At 42.9% G+C, this 14,847-nt stretch overlaps 1 protein-coding gene across 1 annotated transcript in view; it reads right to left on the bottom strand.

The window, feature by feature from the left end:
- PLEKHM3 (pleckstrin homology domain containing M3) overlaps positions 1-14,847 on the bottom strand; it is a 208,861-nt gene that overhangs the window by 170,708 nt on the left and 23,306 nt on the right. Inside the window, exon 2 of the mRNA XM_040228670.1 lies at positions 10,119-11,029. Within this exon, the coding sequence (XP_040084604.1) occupies positions 10,119-10,713 (595 nt within the window). The 5' untranslated portion in view covers positions 10,714-11,029. The remainder of the gene's footprint in view (positions 1-10,118; positions 11,030-14,847) is intronic.

Raw genomic sequence — 14,847 nt, 5'->3', positions numbered from 1 at the left:
CATTTCCAAACATCAGCTTTCAAATGATGCTCACTGTCTGCCACGGTGAGCTTTTCATTCTTGTTTCATTAATCTATAGAAATTAAGTATAAAAGAATCTCCCATACTTAGGCCACCAGATTTTAAGATAAGTGCTCTAGCTTTGGGTAACACTGAATCACAGAAACCCAGAGGCAGAAGGGACTAGAAATCTCTTCAGCCCAGCCCTACCGGAGGCAGAACCTGTCAGGCGTCCGGCTACTCTGTCGAGTGTCTCCCCCTTCTTTATCAAGAGAACCCTAATTGTGTTTAGGTGTGGAGACAGCTTCTCCCCGCCCCCACAGAAAGTGCCATGGTTTGTTTAAAACAATTGGTAACCCCATTTTCCTTTGCCAGAGGTTGCTTTAGGGACCAGTATGGAACCAGTTCTGACTGCTGATGGGGTGCTCTTGGGGACCTCTGAGAAAAGACCCAGACAAGGTGCCCTGCTTTTTCCCTTCCTGACTTTGGCTGCTGATACATATCTTTGAGGCTAATGCAGCCATCTTGCATCAATGAGAGAAAGAAGAGACACCACCACCTATACTGAGGACAGCAAAGAAAAAAGATGAAAAGTACCTGGATCTCTGATGACTCTGGGGCCACCAGAGGTAGGTGTCCTTAAGTATTTACTGCCTACAGTGTTTGATATGCACTATGTCCAATCGCTATCTGTTAGATGAAAAAATAAAATGGTAAATGGCCTCACTATTTATGCCACTTCTACTGAGTTGAGTATTCTATTACTTGCTTCTAAAAACATTTTAACTGATTTAACAGATTTGGAATGAGGTTCCAGGAAACAAAATGACTTGGCCAAGGGTACACCACAAAGTGTGCAAATGAGGATGGAATGCCAACCTCCAGATTTTCAATCTAGATCACACTGTGTTTTATTTGTGGTGGAGGGAATGAGTCCTACGCTTCCTCAGACTTGAGAGGCAGTTTTATGGCATGGTTACGTGTAGCCTCCAGAGTGGGCCTGAAGCTTCTCCACTTATAGTCTGATGGCCTAGTGAGATTGCCTTTCCTAAGCCTCCACATTCTCCTTTGTAAAATCAGGACAATATTATCTAACATATTAAATTATTATTAATATTAAATAAAATAACAGATGAATACTTCTTAGCACAGGTCTGGGCATAAAGTTAACTCACTAAATGATAGCTCTTACTGACAGTATTAATAATAACAAACTTTATTCAACTTGACTCAAGCTTTAGGTAAGGAAAACTGTGAAGGCAGGTCATTTTCATTCTGGAAACAAACAAAAAAACTGTGTATCCTGATTTTCCAAGTACCAACACACAGAATTCAGCCAAACAGCCTCATAGGCTCATACCTGATGTAATAGAAAGTTGTCTACAATTCACTGTGTCAAAGAACTGCCAACCTAGTGTGAAAGGTGAATGGTCAAGCAATTACCTATAATGCATGGCAGAATAAAATGTGCTGTGGAAACATGAAATAAAAGAAAAAACATAATTGTAATTAAAAATACACAGAGAACAAACTAGTTGTTATTAGAGGGGAAAGAGGTCAGGAAAGGAGAAAGATAGATGAAGAGAGGTATGAACTAGCAGATATAAAATAAATAAGTTCCAAACAATATAATGCACAGTACAGGAAATATGGCAATAGTTTATAATAACTTTACATAGAGTACAGTGTATAAAACAGTGTATCACTACATTGTATACCAGAAATTAATGCAATATTGTAAGTCATCTATACTTTAATTTAAAAAAATAGAAAAAGATGGAAAGGTCTCAGAGAGGATGTGGCATTTGAACTGATCCTTGGAAGATAATGGAGGATTGTGAAACGTGAAGAAGGCTGAGAAGGTCTTCTGGGTGAAAAGACATCATGAGCAAAGGCTAAGTTGGTTGAACACACATGACAGATTCAAAATCAGCACCGAGATGGGGGAAGAAGGGGCTTCCCTGGTGGCTCAGATGGTAAAGAATCCGCCTGCAATGCGGGAGACCCAGGTTCGATCTCTGGGTTGGGAAGATCCCCTGGAGAAGGAAATGGCAACCCACCCCAGTATTCTTGCCTGGAGAATCCCATGGACAGAGGAGCCTGGCAGGCTATAGTCTATGGGGTCGCAAGGAGTCAGACAAGACTGAGCAAATAACACCAGGGATCTTTATCAGTAGGTGGGGAAGAAAGGTGCAGGTGATAAACTTAGAAAGATTATCTGGATGCTTCAGAAAATTTACACTTGATTTTTGTAAAGAATGGGGAACCCAGATTCATTTTTAAGAACAGAGTAACATGAAAAGGTCTGTGTTTTAAGAAGGTAACTCTAGACATTTGTAAAATTAGTAACTATAGTCCTCCTTAGCCAAGAAAGATAAAATGCATTAACAGAACAGCCGCAAAAAAGTCAAAGACACTTCATTTTCAGAATTCCCATATAGATTCATTAGGAATTAGGATGCCAGTTGGCGATGAGGCATGTTAGGTTTCCGAAAAACATAACCAATGGAAACTGTACAACCATATAAAATCAACTTTCTGTGACCTATTTTAGCAACTTCTTTGCACTGACTAATGGTGCTGAAGGGTGAATCATAGAGTCAGCAAGAGCCCATGTCCTGGTGACTTCACTTGTTCTAAGCCCACAGGAATATTCCCACTTCTACTGGCTCCAAGGTTTTTGAGAAATATCACAACTGAAAAAGCAGTCAATTTAGTGTAAGTCCCAAAACTGGCCTTTCTTTTTTCTCAAGTGAAAGATGGGAGAAAAGGGAATTGAAATGGAGCAACACAGAACTCGGAATAAAGAAACCATGCTGCCATGGTTTTTCCAGCCCTACAGAAAATCTCTGTTGAGATCTTTTCCTGAAGATCTCAGCACAAGAAACACAGGCAGAGGAATGGTACTAGGTCACCAGAGAGTGAGACTGAAGGAAACAAAAGCCCAGCTGACCACTACGCTTGCCAAGCAGATGAAAACGTGAACACAGCTAGGAGGGAAGCCCAATCAGATTCGGGTTTCAGAGTTCCACTGCTAAGGCCAAGGATTTCTTTTAAACCTTTTTATTTTAAAAACTGCAACAGCAGTTCGTCCAGAAGTAGAGTTACAAGGCACACAGAAATCCTTCTGTGTAAAATAATTACAACCATGCCTATATTTCCACCATGACTTTCCATCACTGATCTGACTACAGTAATTAGCCCCCACACAACCATGAGTCGAGATCAGTTCAACTACATCTTAGAATCATTTTAGAGTTGGAAAAGATTATAAAGACAATTTAACCTGCTTTACTAGGTTTATAAACTAAAGGCAACAGACAAGTGATTTTTCCAAACTTACGTGGCAAGTTAGGAACAGAGGTGGGATAAAATGCTTGCAGGCCCTAGGTGAGTGTTCTTTCCATAAAGCCTCCCCTTCTTCTACTACGTGTATATATTTAGAGCAATAAGTGTGTGTGTGTGTGTACACCTAATTTTCATATTGATAACATTCTAGTGTCCACATGTTCCTATAGGGACTTTTCATGTTCTTACCTTAATATATTTTTATATTTGGATTGTAATCCTACAGTATTACATCCTCATCTTCTCTATCCCATGGAAAATTCCCTGCTGCCTATAGCTGTACTGTTTACTCAGTAAACAAAATAGGATGATAGTGGTGCAAAGGGATAACAGGTTGAAGCAGACACTAGTTGGGAGCATGTCTGTATAGAATGAAGATTACTACAGTGCTAGGACTAAACAGGAGCCATTCTGGTGGTGGAGGCAGGGCCTCTACTCAGGACTGGCTCCCAGTCTCACCTTGCTACAGCTGCCCCGGGGCAACGCAAACCCTGGGATGGCAGGAGGAAAGGAGCTGGCCCTGGGGAAGCTTTGGTCTCCACCACCTACTCTGAGGTAGCTCAGCAGTAAAGAATGCACCTGCAGTGCAGAAGACCTGGGTTCAATCCCTGGGTTGGGAAGATCCCCTGGAGAAGGGAATGGCTACCCACTCCAGTATTCTTGCCTGGGAAATCCCATGGACAGAGGGGCTTGGCAGGTACAGTCCATGGGGTCCCAAAGAGTTGGACTCCACTGAACAACTAGCACTTTCACTTTCACCGACCCTGAGGTTCTTTAGGAGTAACTGCCTGTGTTGTAAGGTGATGGATGTGTCAAACGGATGGGTCATGCTTCTGTAGTGTATATGTGTATCAGATCATGACGGACACCTAAAATATCTTACAATTTTGTCAATTATACTTCGATAAAGCTGGGGGATAAAAAAGAACTGCTGCTGTCTCCCTAGATCTATTCCTTCCCATCAGTTTATGACCTCACCCTTTGGACATGATAATTCCAACCTCAGATAATACAGACAGTCTTAACTAGGTTGGATTCAAGCTATACTCCACCCACCTTGTAGGACCCACTGGTAGGACCCTTTGTTCACTCAGCACTTAGCACAGTCTATCTCAGGTTTGCCTCTGCCTGAGGCAATGGAATCTCGAGAATGCATTTACAGGCTTCTGAGCGCAGAGTCACGACTGAGTGACTGAACTGAACTGAACTGAGTAAGACTGAGAAAGGCAGCGGAGATGGGGCAGAACTCTGAAGCTCTCTTTCCATGGTCACAAACCAGGGGTTCGGTTCCCTTATGCTTTTCTGCATGGCTAACATTCAAGGTTGTGAAGAGCAAAGCTGCAGTCTTCCTTCTGCAGACCCGCTGGTCCCCTACAGGGCTGTGACCAGCTCTACAACTGTCCATGTAGTAAATGTCTTAAAGCAGGAAACAAACCTTGCTTAGCTAGACTGCTTTGGTGCGTCTCAGTTTTTCCTAACCAGTGATTCCCCAAGGGATTAATTTTAGTTGATGAACATTATCCAGGTCAGTTTCTTCCATACCACTTCCTACCCTTGACCCCAACAGGGACTGATTGCCAACACAGCTTCCAGAGTGGAAGGTTCTGGAGACAGACCTACTAGCTTCCAAAGTAGGGGTTCAGGTCTAGCTTCATGGTTTAGAGCATGGACTCTGAGTGCCAGGTTCAAATTGAGGATCCACTTGTTACTAGTAGGTGGACTGTAAGCATATTACTAAAGCTCTCTGTGCCTTAGTTTCCTCATCCTTAAAATGGAGTCAATAAAAATGAATTAAATAAGTGACTATCTGCAAAGCACTTAAAATAGTCAGTGAACAAAGTATCATTATTATTTTTTCCCTTCTCTCTCCACCCGGGCTCTCTCACTTACCCTGAGGATAACACACCAGGTGCTTAAATGTTGGCTTTGACGGTAACAAGGAGGCTATTGATTTGTTTGGTGTATATTGCTCTCATATATACCAAAGGCAATGGCACCCCACTCCAGTACTCTTGCCTGGAGGATCCCATGGACGGAGGAGCCTGGTGGGCTGCAGTCCATGGGGTCGCTAAGAGTCGGACACGACTGAGCGACTTCACTTTCACTTTTCACTTTTCATGCATTGGAGAAGGAAACCCACTCCAGTGTTCTTGCCTGGAAAATCCCAGGGACGGGGGAGCCTGATGGGCTGCTGTCTATGGGGTCACACAGAGTCGGACACGACTGAAGCGACTTAGCAGCATGTACCAAAAACCTAGTAAAGAAGTGGTCTTCAAACCCAAAGCAATAATCTTCTATAAGGAAACATTATGAGGGAACAGGCAAAAGCGATGCAAAAAATTACCTCGCAGGACTGCCAACTACAGGAAGAGCAAAGGGCAAACCACAGTTATCTCCCCAGGCTCTGTGCTCCCCAAACAGCAGTCAGAAGATCCCTCTACAAAGGTCAATCGTAGCCACGACTGTGTGACCCTGGAGTCTGAGATGGTATCCAGAGACTCCTCCACGGCCAGGACACCATTCTTCCAACACGAGGGGCTATTTTATAAGCCATATCTGTTTGATTCTCTCTTATCACAAGGAGACTACACGGCAGCCTTTGAGATGAAAGCAAATCTTCATTTTTGACTGCTGCTAAAGAACTTCACAGAAAAGACATGCAAGGTATGAGATGCTATGAGATGACCAGGCGAGGCTCTCGGAAAAGAGGGTGGAGCGGTCCTTTTTCTAGAAAGGCATAAACCCGCTAAAGAAGTTGATGTTCTTAATTTATCAGCTTTATTTCTATCAGAATTATGTTAATCTCACATGCAAATATTTGTTCTGAACACGTTATTATGTTCAGAGCCCTATATTAGGTACTGAGGATAAAACAATGCACAAGAAACAATCCCTTCCTCAGTGGACATAAACTCTGGTGTGGATGACAGTAAACTGTTGATGACAAGTCAGTGTGAGACAAGGGATGGTCTATTTCTCATTAACGAACCAGTGACTCGCTGTGAGAAAGTACAGTGCAGGAAGGCCAACTGAAGAAATACTTACTGTGAGGTCATTTTATGAAACTGACTATGCCAGGAGAAACCAGAAGTGACTGGCAGGATCACTTTCATTCTCATGGATGAGTTTCAAATTCAATGATAATAGTAATACTATTACTAAATGTTCAAGACATTTATTAAGTGTTTGAAAGTGAAAGTGTTAGTTGCTCTCTCGTGTCCGACTCTTTGTGACCCCACGGACTGTAGCCCACCAGGCTCCTCTGTCCATGGGATTTCCCAGGCAAGAATACTGTAGTGGGTTACCGTTACCTTCTCCAGGGGATCTTTCAGACCCAGGGATTAAGCTCAGGTCTCCTGCATTGGAGGCAGATTCTTTACTGTCTGAGCCACTAGGAAAGACTTAAGTGTTTACTATGTGCCAAACATGGTTATGAGAAGCACTTTAGATCTTTTAACCCCTTTAATGCTCACAAGATACTGAGGTAAATACTACTATTATCCCATGCTTTATGGCCAAAAAAAATAAAGGCTCAGAGAGGTTAAGAAACTTGCCCTATGTTACATATCAAGTAAATACTGAAACAAGGAAGGGAACTCTTAACAGTCTGGACCTGGAGTCATTTTTTTTAATATGCTTGCTACCTTGTCAGACCAGAAGGCCTTCTTCAGACAGGCTTGCCCATTAGCCAAATAGCTCTTACTATACCTCAGCTACCCACTGCCCTCAATATGCCAAAATCTGAGTTGTTTTATACCCAGAGCAATGTTTATCCTCGGTAAGGCTCAAAAGCCCAGTCAGTCACTGCCAAATGAGGTGGAAGACACAGAGGCCCTACTTAATAAAGAAGACCCTCAGGTGTATTGTTAGGAAGGAAAGAGAAGGGATGGGGGTGGGCAAAAAAAGAAGGAAGGGGCAGCTGAGGAGAAACCCACTATTGGAGAGTCTCTAAGCTACTCAGATGAACTCAGAGGAGGATCCAGAAAAGAGTAAAAAAATCAACTGGAGAAGACTACAAAGTAATACAGCCCCATAAGTAAGGGAGAGACACAGAGATAAGGGCTGGACACAAAACCAGGCTGCCCTCATCAATGGAAACCCCACTCACTAAAGTTTATTTCTTCTGAGGAGCCCGCAACCTCTCATTACCCTGTTAGTTTTTACAGCTGAACTGGAGGATGTGAGGATGATGGGCTCTTTTCTGGACCCTGAACTTCCAAGTGCCTGTGGGACACTCCAGCAGAGATGCCCCAGGCAGTGGGATGTGTAAATCTGAGACTCAAGAATGAGGCCTGGCCTCATCCCAAACCTGCTGGGTCCTCAGCTCCAGCTCTGGCCAAGACACCACAGTACCTTCCTTGGCTTTGGCCATACTCCTTCAGGAGGAACAACTGCTGCAGTTTGGATGCCTGCTTTCAAAGATTTTAAAGCGAAGTTCACTCAAAGATCTTGGCTGATTTTAACAAGGATGTACCTGGGTGCTGACACCCCTCCCACCACCCACTCCCAAATACAGTGAGAATTACAGCTGACAGAGTGGGTGACCAGTCACCAATCTAACTCTTCTCCACACACCCTGCCCACCAGGCCAAAAATGGGCGGCCAGTGGGCCCTGCTTACCCCTGCCCTCAACCGAATGAGCAACACAAACAAGATTTATATCTCCTGTTCTCCACAGCGTGCCAGACAGAAAAGATGTCAGAAACCTGGCAGGTCATTTCCCAACTTTATTAATTCCTGATAGAATGTGTATTCCATGGATACCCGAAAGCTGGCCATGTGATATAACATCAATACCTGCAAAGGCCATTTGTTACAGTTTGCTTTTCAAACTGAATGGTAATTCAGTTCTTATATTTCAACATAATACCCAAATTTTTTAAAACTGAGAATTAAAAAGTAAAGATCATGGTCCATCATATCCTCAAGGGAGTGGCTAAGGAAGGTTCTCTCTTTAGGTTCTTTTAGAGAACTTGAGGAAGGCCAGTTTTTCATTTACAATATAGACATGATAGGAAAAATAAAACTGTAGATACGACGTCCTAACTTGGGTTATGCCAGGGATTTAGAATGGTTACAGGGGTTCAGTGATTTTTTAAAAAATCTACGTGCACTCCAAGAAACTAAACAAGAACTGAGCTTACTTACTAGTCAATGAGTACAATTGTTTACACAGCATGGGTGTGTATTCAGTCATGTCCAACTCTTTTGTGACCCCATAGACTACAGCTCTTGAGGCTCTTCCATCCATGGAATTTTCCAGGCAAGAATGCTGACGTGGGTTGCCATTTCTCCTCCAGGGGATCTTCCTGACCCAGGGATAGAACCCACATCTTCTGCATTGGAAGAGGGATTCTTTACCACTGAGCCACCTGGGAAGCCACTTGTACATGAGCCTAAGGCAAAACTCTCATTCTTAAATAAATAAATACATGTAATGCTAAAACAGAAACAAAGAACAAAAAAAAGTCTCCCCAGTTAATTGAGCAGAAGCCATCTAAACTAGGGCTGCCAAGGTGGTGCTAGTGGTAAAGAACCCATAGCCAACGCAGGAGACATAAGAGATGTGGGTTTCATCCCTGGGTCAGGAAGATCCCCTGGAGGAGGGCAGGGCAACTTGCTCCAATATTCTTGCCTGGAGAATCCCATGGACAGGGGAGTCTGGAGGGCTACAGCCCATGGGGTCACAAAGAGTAGGACACGACTGAAGCAACTTAGCATGCACTCATGCATCCAAATTAAGAGGTTATGCAAGGTAGTTGAAGAATCATTAGTAATAAATGATTACTGTATACATATATAAAGCCTGTATAAATGAGGTTATCATCAGGAAAAATGCTGAGAGAAACAGATGGTTTGTTGTGTCTCGCAGAAGAGGAAGTTCACATGTTCATACGTACATGAGTACATATCCATGTGCACGTGTGTATGCATATAAAACAAGAGAAAAAGAAGCTTGGGGCCTAAACCATGAGGTCCTAAGCAACCTTTTCACACTGTTCCTCCCACAATCATCATGAGATCCTTTGGTCTCCTTGAGGGTCAGCCCGCTCTCCTCTGTCTGTCCCTCTGTCCGCACCATAATCCTGACCGAGTGTCCTCCCGCTGCAACTCTCTTTCTGCAACATAGTGTCCTTCAAGGTCCAGCTCAAGTTCCACGATGGCTCACTATCCTTTTCTGACAAGTCCAGCCCAAAGTGTCCTCCCCTCCCTCTATCTTCTTACAATCAGTGTCACTCACTCTTAAAGAAAAAATCCCAACAATATAAAGTAAAACAAAAGTTCCCTTCCGGGTGTTTCAGTTGAGTATCTCCTTTCTCTCACCACTGGGTATCTTCCTGAGTCTTTGGGAGCGTCTGATCCCCTCAGCCTAAAGAGAAGTTCTTTAGGGCAGGGACTGTGGCTTCATACTTCATACAAGCCTTCATAGCACAAGACTGATGCTTATGACCTGATAAACATCTATTGATGTGAATAAGTGGTATCATGCAATGTCAAAGGAAAGTACTGCCTTAATTATGGGAATATTCTGATTCTAACAACCAAGATTATGAAAGAGAATTAACCACAGTTATCCTTCACTCAGTACCTCCTAGGACAATAATAAGACTGGAGATTTCAGATAAGGTAAGTGCGGAAGTAAATGGAAGAAGGGGCTTAAGTAGGCAAAGAGACATGGACAGTGGAGAGGCAGACTTTCATGAGGTAGATGCAAGAGAGACAAAGCAAAATCAACCACTGTTCAATAGCAGTCAGCTATGAAGACATACCTGTATTTCCTTGAGCATCTTCTACCTTGTTTGATGAGGACAACAGAAAAGAAGGCCTGGCGAAGTGAGGACCCTGAAGAGATACTTCTTGCTGCAGAGGCATGGTTTTGAGGACCACCCTCCAGTCCACCTGGGTAATATCTGACCTTGATCGAGCATGCCCAGGCTTAAAAGTAGAGGTCTCATCCAATAAGTCATTCACAGAACGAGGCCTGTCTCTCCGACGCTGACAGATGTTGAAAAAATTAAAGGTGGATGCTTCCTTTTGTTCCATCCAGGACAGATTATCTGGGCTCGTCCCCTTCTGGACCATAAACTGTTCTTTGGCAGGGAAGACATTTGGAACTTTGGTGTCTAAGAGTCTGGTCTTACAATGGTCCCAGATCACGCCCCCCTGGCCCAGGGAAGTGACATTTCTGATAGCACCATTGTCTATGTTACCGAGGACCTCCCGCCCCACCAGTTCAGGGACCTCTTGGATCCCATAAACCTCCGCTTGTTGCACAGCCTTTTCGAGCTTATTGTCAAAAGTATTAAAGAAATCCTCGGTCACTTCCAAGGCTGGGCTAATATCATCCACTTCCAAAGCTTCCATGTCATAGGCTCCAAGGGGCCAAAGCCTCCTACACTGGTTCAGGAAAGGGCTTCATGAACATTCACCCCACGAGGAGAAGAGTTTTGGGCAACAGAGTTCTGGAAGCAACTAAAAGGAACTTTCATTCAGCTGCCCAGAACAGGTCAAGCACAAGGGTGGCTGATTTCCTGAACATGAAAAGCATTTTCTAGATGATAACAGTCATCAACAAAGATACTGGGAGACAAATATTCCTTTGAGAATACTCTTCAGGGAGACCACCGTCAAGACAACAGGAAGTGTTTGTCAAAGCAACGTCACGACCATCTTTGATTTCCTGAAAGAAAATAAACAGAACAACATTGGCACATGGTTCATTGTATTCTACATATACGAATCTGCCCAGTTACATCCTCATCTTGACATCTCTTCCATGGCAGTCATGCCCAATCGTGGACAACACCCAGAAGTTCTACTGTTAAGAGTACACATCTCTACTTTGTGTTAAAACTTACACAGAGCAGCGTGGGACTCCTGATGAGCGGAATTAAAGTCAAGAGCTTTTACTCACACAGAGAAGCCTTTTATAGCAGGTGTGAAAAGACTGCCCTGGCAAATCTCTGTTGATACTGACCTAAAATAGTAAGCAAAAGAGACTAGGAATTCTGTGACTGGACCTTTATCATAATCAGTCTGAAAGTCATAATTGCATGAGTCTTTTCACAAACTTTGAAAGCACTGATGGTTTGATCAGCTCAAAGGTGCAAAAGGGAAGCAGAGAGGAAGAGTGGCCCTTCTTCTTCTGAATGTTACTGCACTATGCTTCCTACGTTTGGATGACGTAATACCTGAAGATGACTCTGGACAATTTTTCCAGAAAGCTTGCAAAAAGGTTTCAGTGTTCAAACTCCCTGAGGCTTTGAGGATTGCCTATGTGTAGGTTCGGGAGATTCCCTGGTGGCTCAGATGGTAAAGCGTCTGCCTGCAATGCAGGAGACCTGGGTTCAATCCCTGGGTCAGGAAGATCCCCTAGAGAAGGAAATGGCAGCCCACTCCAGTACTCATGCCTGGAAAATTCCATGGATGGAGAAGCCTGGTGGGCCACAGCCCATGGGGTCGCAAAGAGCTGGACACGACTGAGCGACTTCACCTTCTCCATGTGTAGGTTTAGCCTTGGGGCTGGGTGGAAAGAACTCTAACACTACCTCACTCTCTGAGAGACCTAGATCCTCGAGGCCATGCCAAATGAGAACAGCAATGCTGTCCAACATAGAGGACACTAGCCATACATGGCTATTGAAATTTAACTTTATTAAAAATCAAATAAAGTTCTTCAGTCACACTAGCCACATTTCACATGCTCAACATACACCTTTGTATCTTTACCAAAAAACGAACAAACAAAACAACTAGGTAAGCTCTGTTTTCCTTAACTACTTACAAGTAGATAAAACCAGGCAATTAGCAACACCTTTGCAAGCTGCTAATAAAGGTACATAAATGTGCTTTTTTCTCTAAAACTGCACAATTTCTGTGGTACATTAAAATCATTTTTAGCACGTAGGCCATGAAATCATTGTATTAAATCAACATCACTAATCTATATTGCTTAATGTGTTAAGCTAGTATATACAGCCTTTTATTTTAAATGTATCAAGGTGTGAGGTTATAGGAACTTGGTGGCTAACCTCTCGTAAACTGATAATAACTGTGAATTTATCTACTTTTTAGATTTTGGTTTTTACTGTGTTGGCAAGGAACTGACTGAAAATCAGTTATAACATTTTTCTAGTTGCAAACAGGGTTTTGTTTGCTGTGTCTATGCTAAGCCTGAGTCTCCTGAATTTTATAGCAGTTTTACTACTTCTGTAATTTTGGAACTTGTAATTTTCAGTTTCATCTTGTACACCAGAGGCTAAGAAAATAATATAGAATAAATTTTAAAAATTTTAGTTCTTTATTGACTAAAATTCTAAATGAACATCATAAAGTATGTTTCCCACTTTACAGAAGAGACATTAGGTGCAGAGCACAAAGCTATTCACCTAAGATTCTATTTTGAATATTCCTTTCCTTACCCAGTGCTTAAAATTCAATCTTTATATATACTAGAAAGCATAAATACCTTCAAATTGACTTTAAAATAAAAAAATCAAAATGTCTAGGAATATACTCGTTGTATTCCCTGCTTTGGTATTTGCAAGCTGGTTCAGTTCAGTCGCTCAGTCGTGTCCAACTCTTTTTCAACCCCATGGACCACAGCACGCCAGGCCTCCCTGTCCATCACCAACTCCCAGAGCCTACCCAAACTCATGTCCATTGAGTTGGTGATGCCATCCAACCATCTTATCCTCTGTCATCCCCTTTTCCTCCCACCTTAGATCTTTCCCAGCATCAAGGTCTTTTCCAATGAGTCAGCTCTTCGCATCAGGTGGCCAAAGTATTGGAGTTTCAGCTTCAACATCAGTCCCTCCAATGAACACTCAGGACTGATCTCCTTTAGGATGGACGGGTTGGATCTCCTTGCAGTCCAAGGGACTCTCAAGAGTCTTCTCCAACACCACAGTTCAAAAGCATCAATTCTTCAGTGCTCAGCTTTCTTTATAGTCCAACTCTCACATCCATACATAACTACTAGAAAAACGATAGCCTTGACTAGACGGACCTTTGTTGGCAAAGAAATGTCTCCACTTTTTAATATGCTAGGTTGGTCATAACTTTCCTTCTAAGGAGTAAGCATCTTTTAATTTCATGGCTGCAGTCACAATCTGCAGTGATTTTGGAGCCCCAAAAAATAAAGTCTGACACTGTTTCCACTGTTTCCCCATCTATTTCCCATGAAGTGATGGGACCGGATGCATGATCTTAGTTTTCTGAATGTTGAGCTTTAAGCCAAATTTTTCAGTCTCTTCTTTCACTTTCATCAAGAGGCTCTTTAGTTCTTCTTCACTTTCTGCCATAAGGGTGGTGTCATCTGCATATCTGAGGTTATTGATATCTCTCCCAGAAATCTTGATTCCAGCTTGTGCTTCATCCAGCCCAGCGTTTCTCATGATGTACTCAGCATATAAGTTAAATAAGCAGGGTGACAATATACAGCCTTGACATACTCCTTTTCCTATTTGGAACCAGTCTGTTGTTCCATGTCCAGTTCTAACTGTTGCTTCCTGACCTGCATAAAGATTTCTCAAGAGGCAGGTCAGGAGGTCTGATATTCCCATTTCTTTCAGAATTTTCCACAGTTTATTGTGATCCACACAGTCAAAGGCTTTGGCATACTCAATAAAGCAGAAATAGATGCTTTTCTGGAACATATAACCACTGCTGGCCAGCACTGCTAGTTTGTAGAACACTTCATCCCAATGCATTCCAAATTTGTAAACTCGTAGACAAGGTAGGTGCCTTTGAGATCATCCTTGCAACCCCAATCTTCCACAGAAAGGGACACTGAGGCCCAGAGAGAGTAAGAGGTCCCAAGGATACTTCAAATGCAATGCCTCATTTAACCCTCATTAAGGGCAGTAACAACTCAACCTGAGAACCACTTCAGTACTGTTTACCCAGGGATTCTAGAAACCACTCATCGACCCATCCATTCATGATTCATTAAGGTCATGACAGATGAAAGATGCTGACGATGGAACGATCAATCAAATACACTCTGGCCCTAGATTCATGGTCTACCATGATGAGCCTAAGAAAACAAGTCCAAAACACTCCCTTGATAGAGAATGGAAACAGATTTGGTGGGGGAAGGAGGGAGGGGGTCACCTGACAGCAAGGGTGAGGGAGAGATTAAGGACGTGCCCTTTGAGTTGAGCCTAGAAAACTTAGATGGTATTTGCCAGGATAGCTCGGAAGAAATTAGGAAGAGTAAATCACCTTTCGGTTAGCAAGGGATTTTCAAGTTCATTATATAAAATGACTTTTCATAGGCAGTGGGGTGAGCAATATAGTGAAGTACAGCAAGCAAGCTAGCAGATTCAGAGTCAGATCTAGCTCTGAATCTTAATTCTGTCTCACTCTAGCTATGTAATTTGGGATAAGATTTCCCTGACCCACCCCTACTCCAACCCAAGTCCTTGGGACTAATCTGTTCTTCCTATTCTAAGAATTTCATTTTTGGTACTTTCCACTGCTTCTGTCCGGAACCTA

The sequence above is a fragment of the Oryx dammah genome, unplaced genomic scaffold (genome assembly GCF_014754425.2).
Source record: "Oryx dammah isolate SB20612 unplaced genomic scaffold, SCBI_Odam_1.1 HiC_scaffold_27, whole genome shotgun sequence".
Taxonomy (NCBI): Eukaryota; Metazoa; Chordata; class Mammalia; order Artiodactyla; family Bovidae; genus Oryx; species Oryx dammah.
Note: the sequence above shows the minus strand (reverse complement) of the source record. Positions and strands in the feature narration are given on the sequence as shown.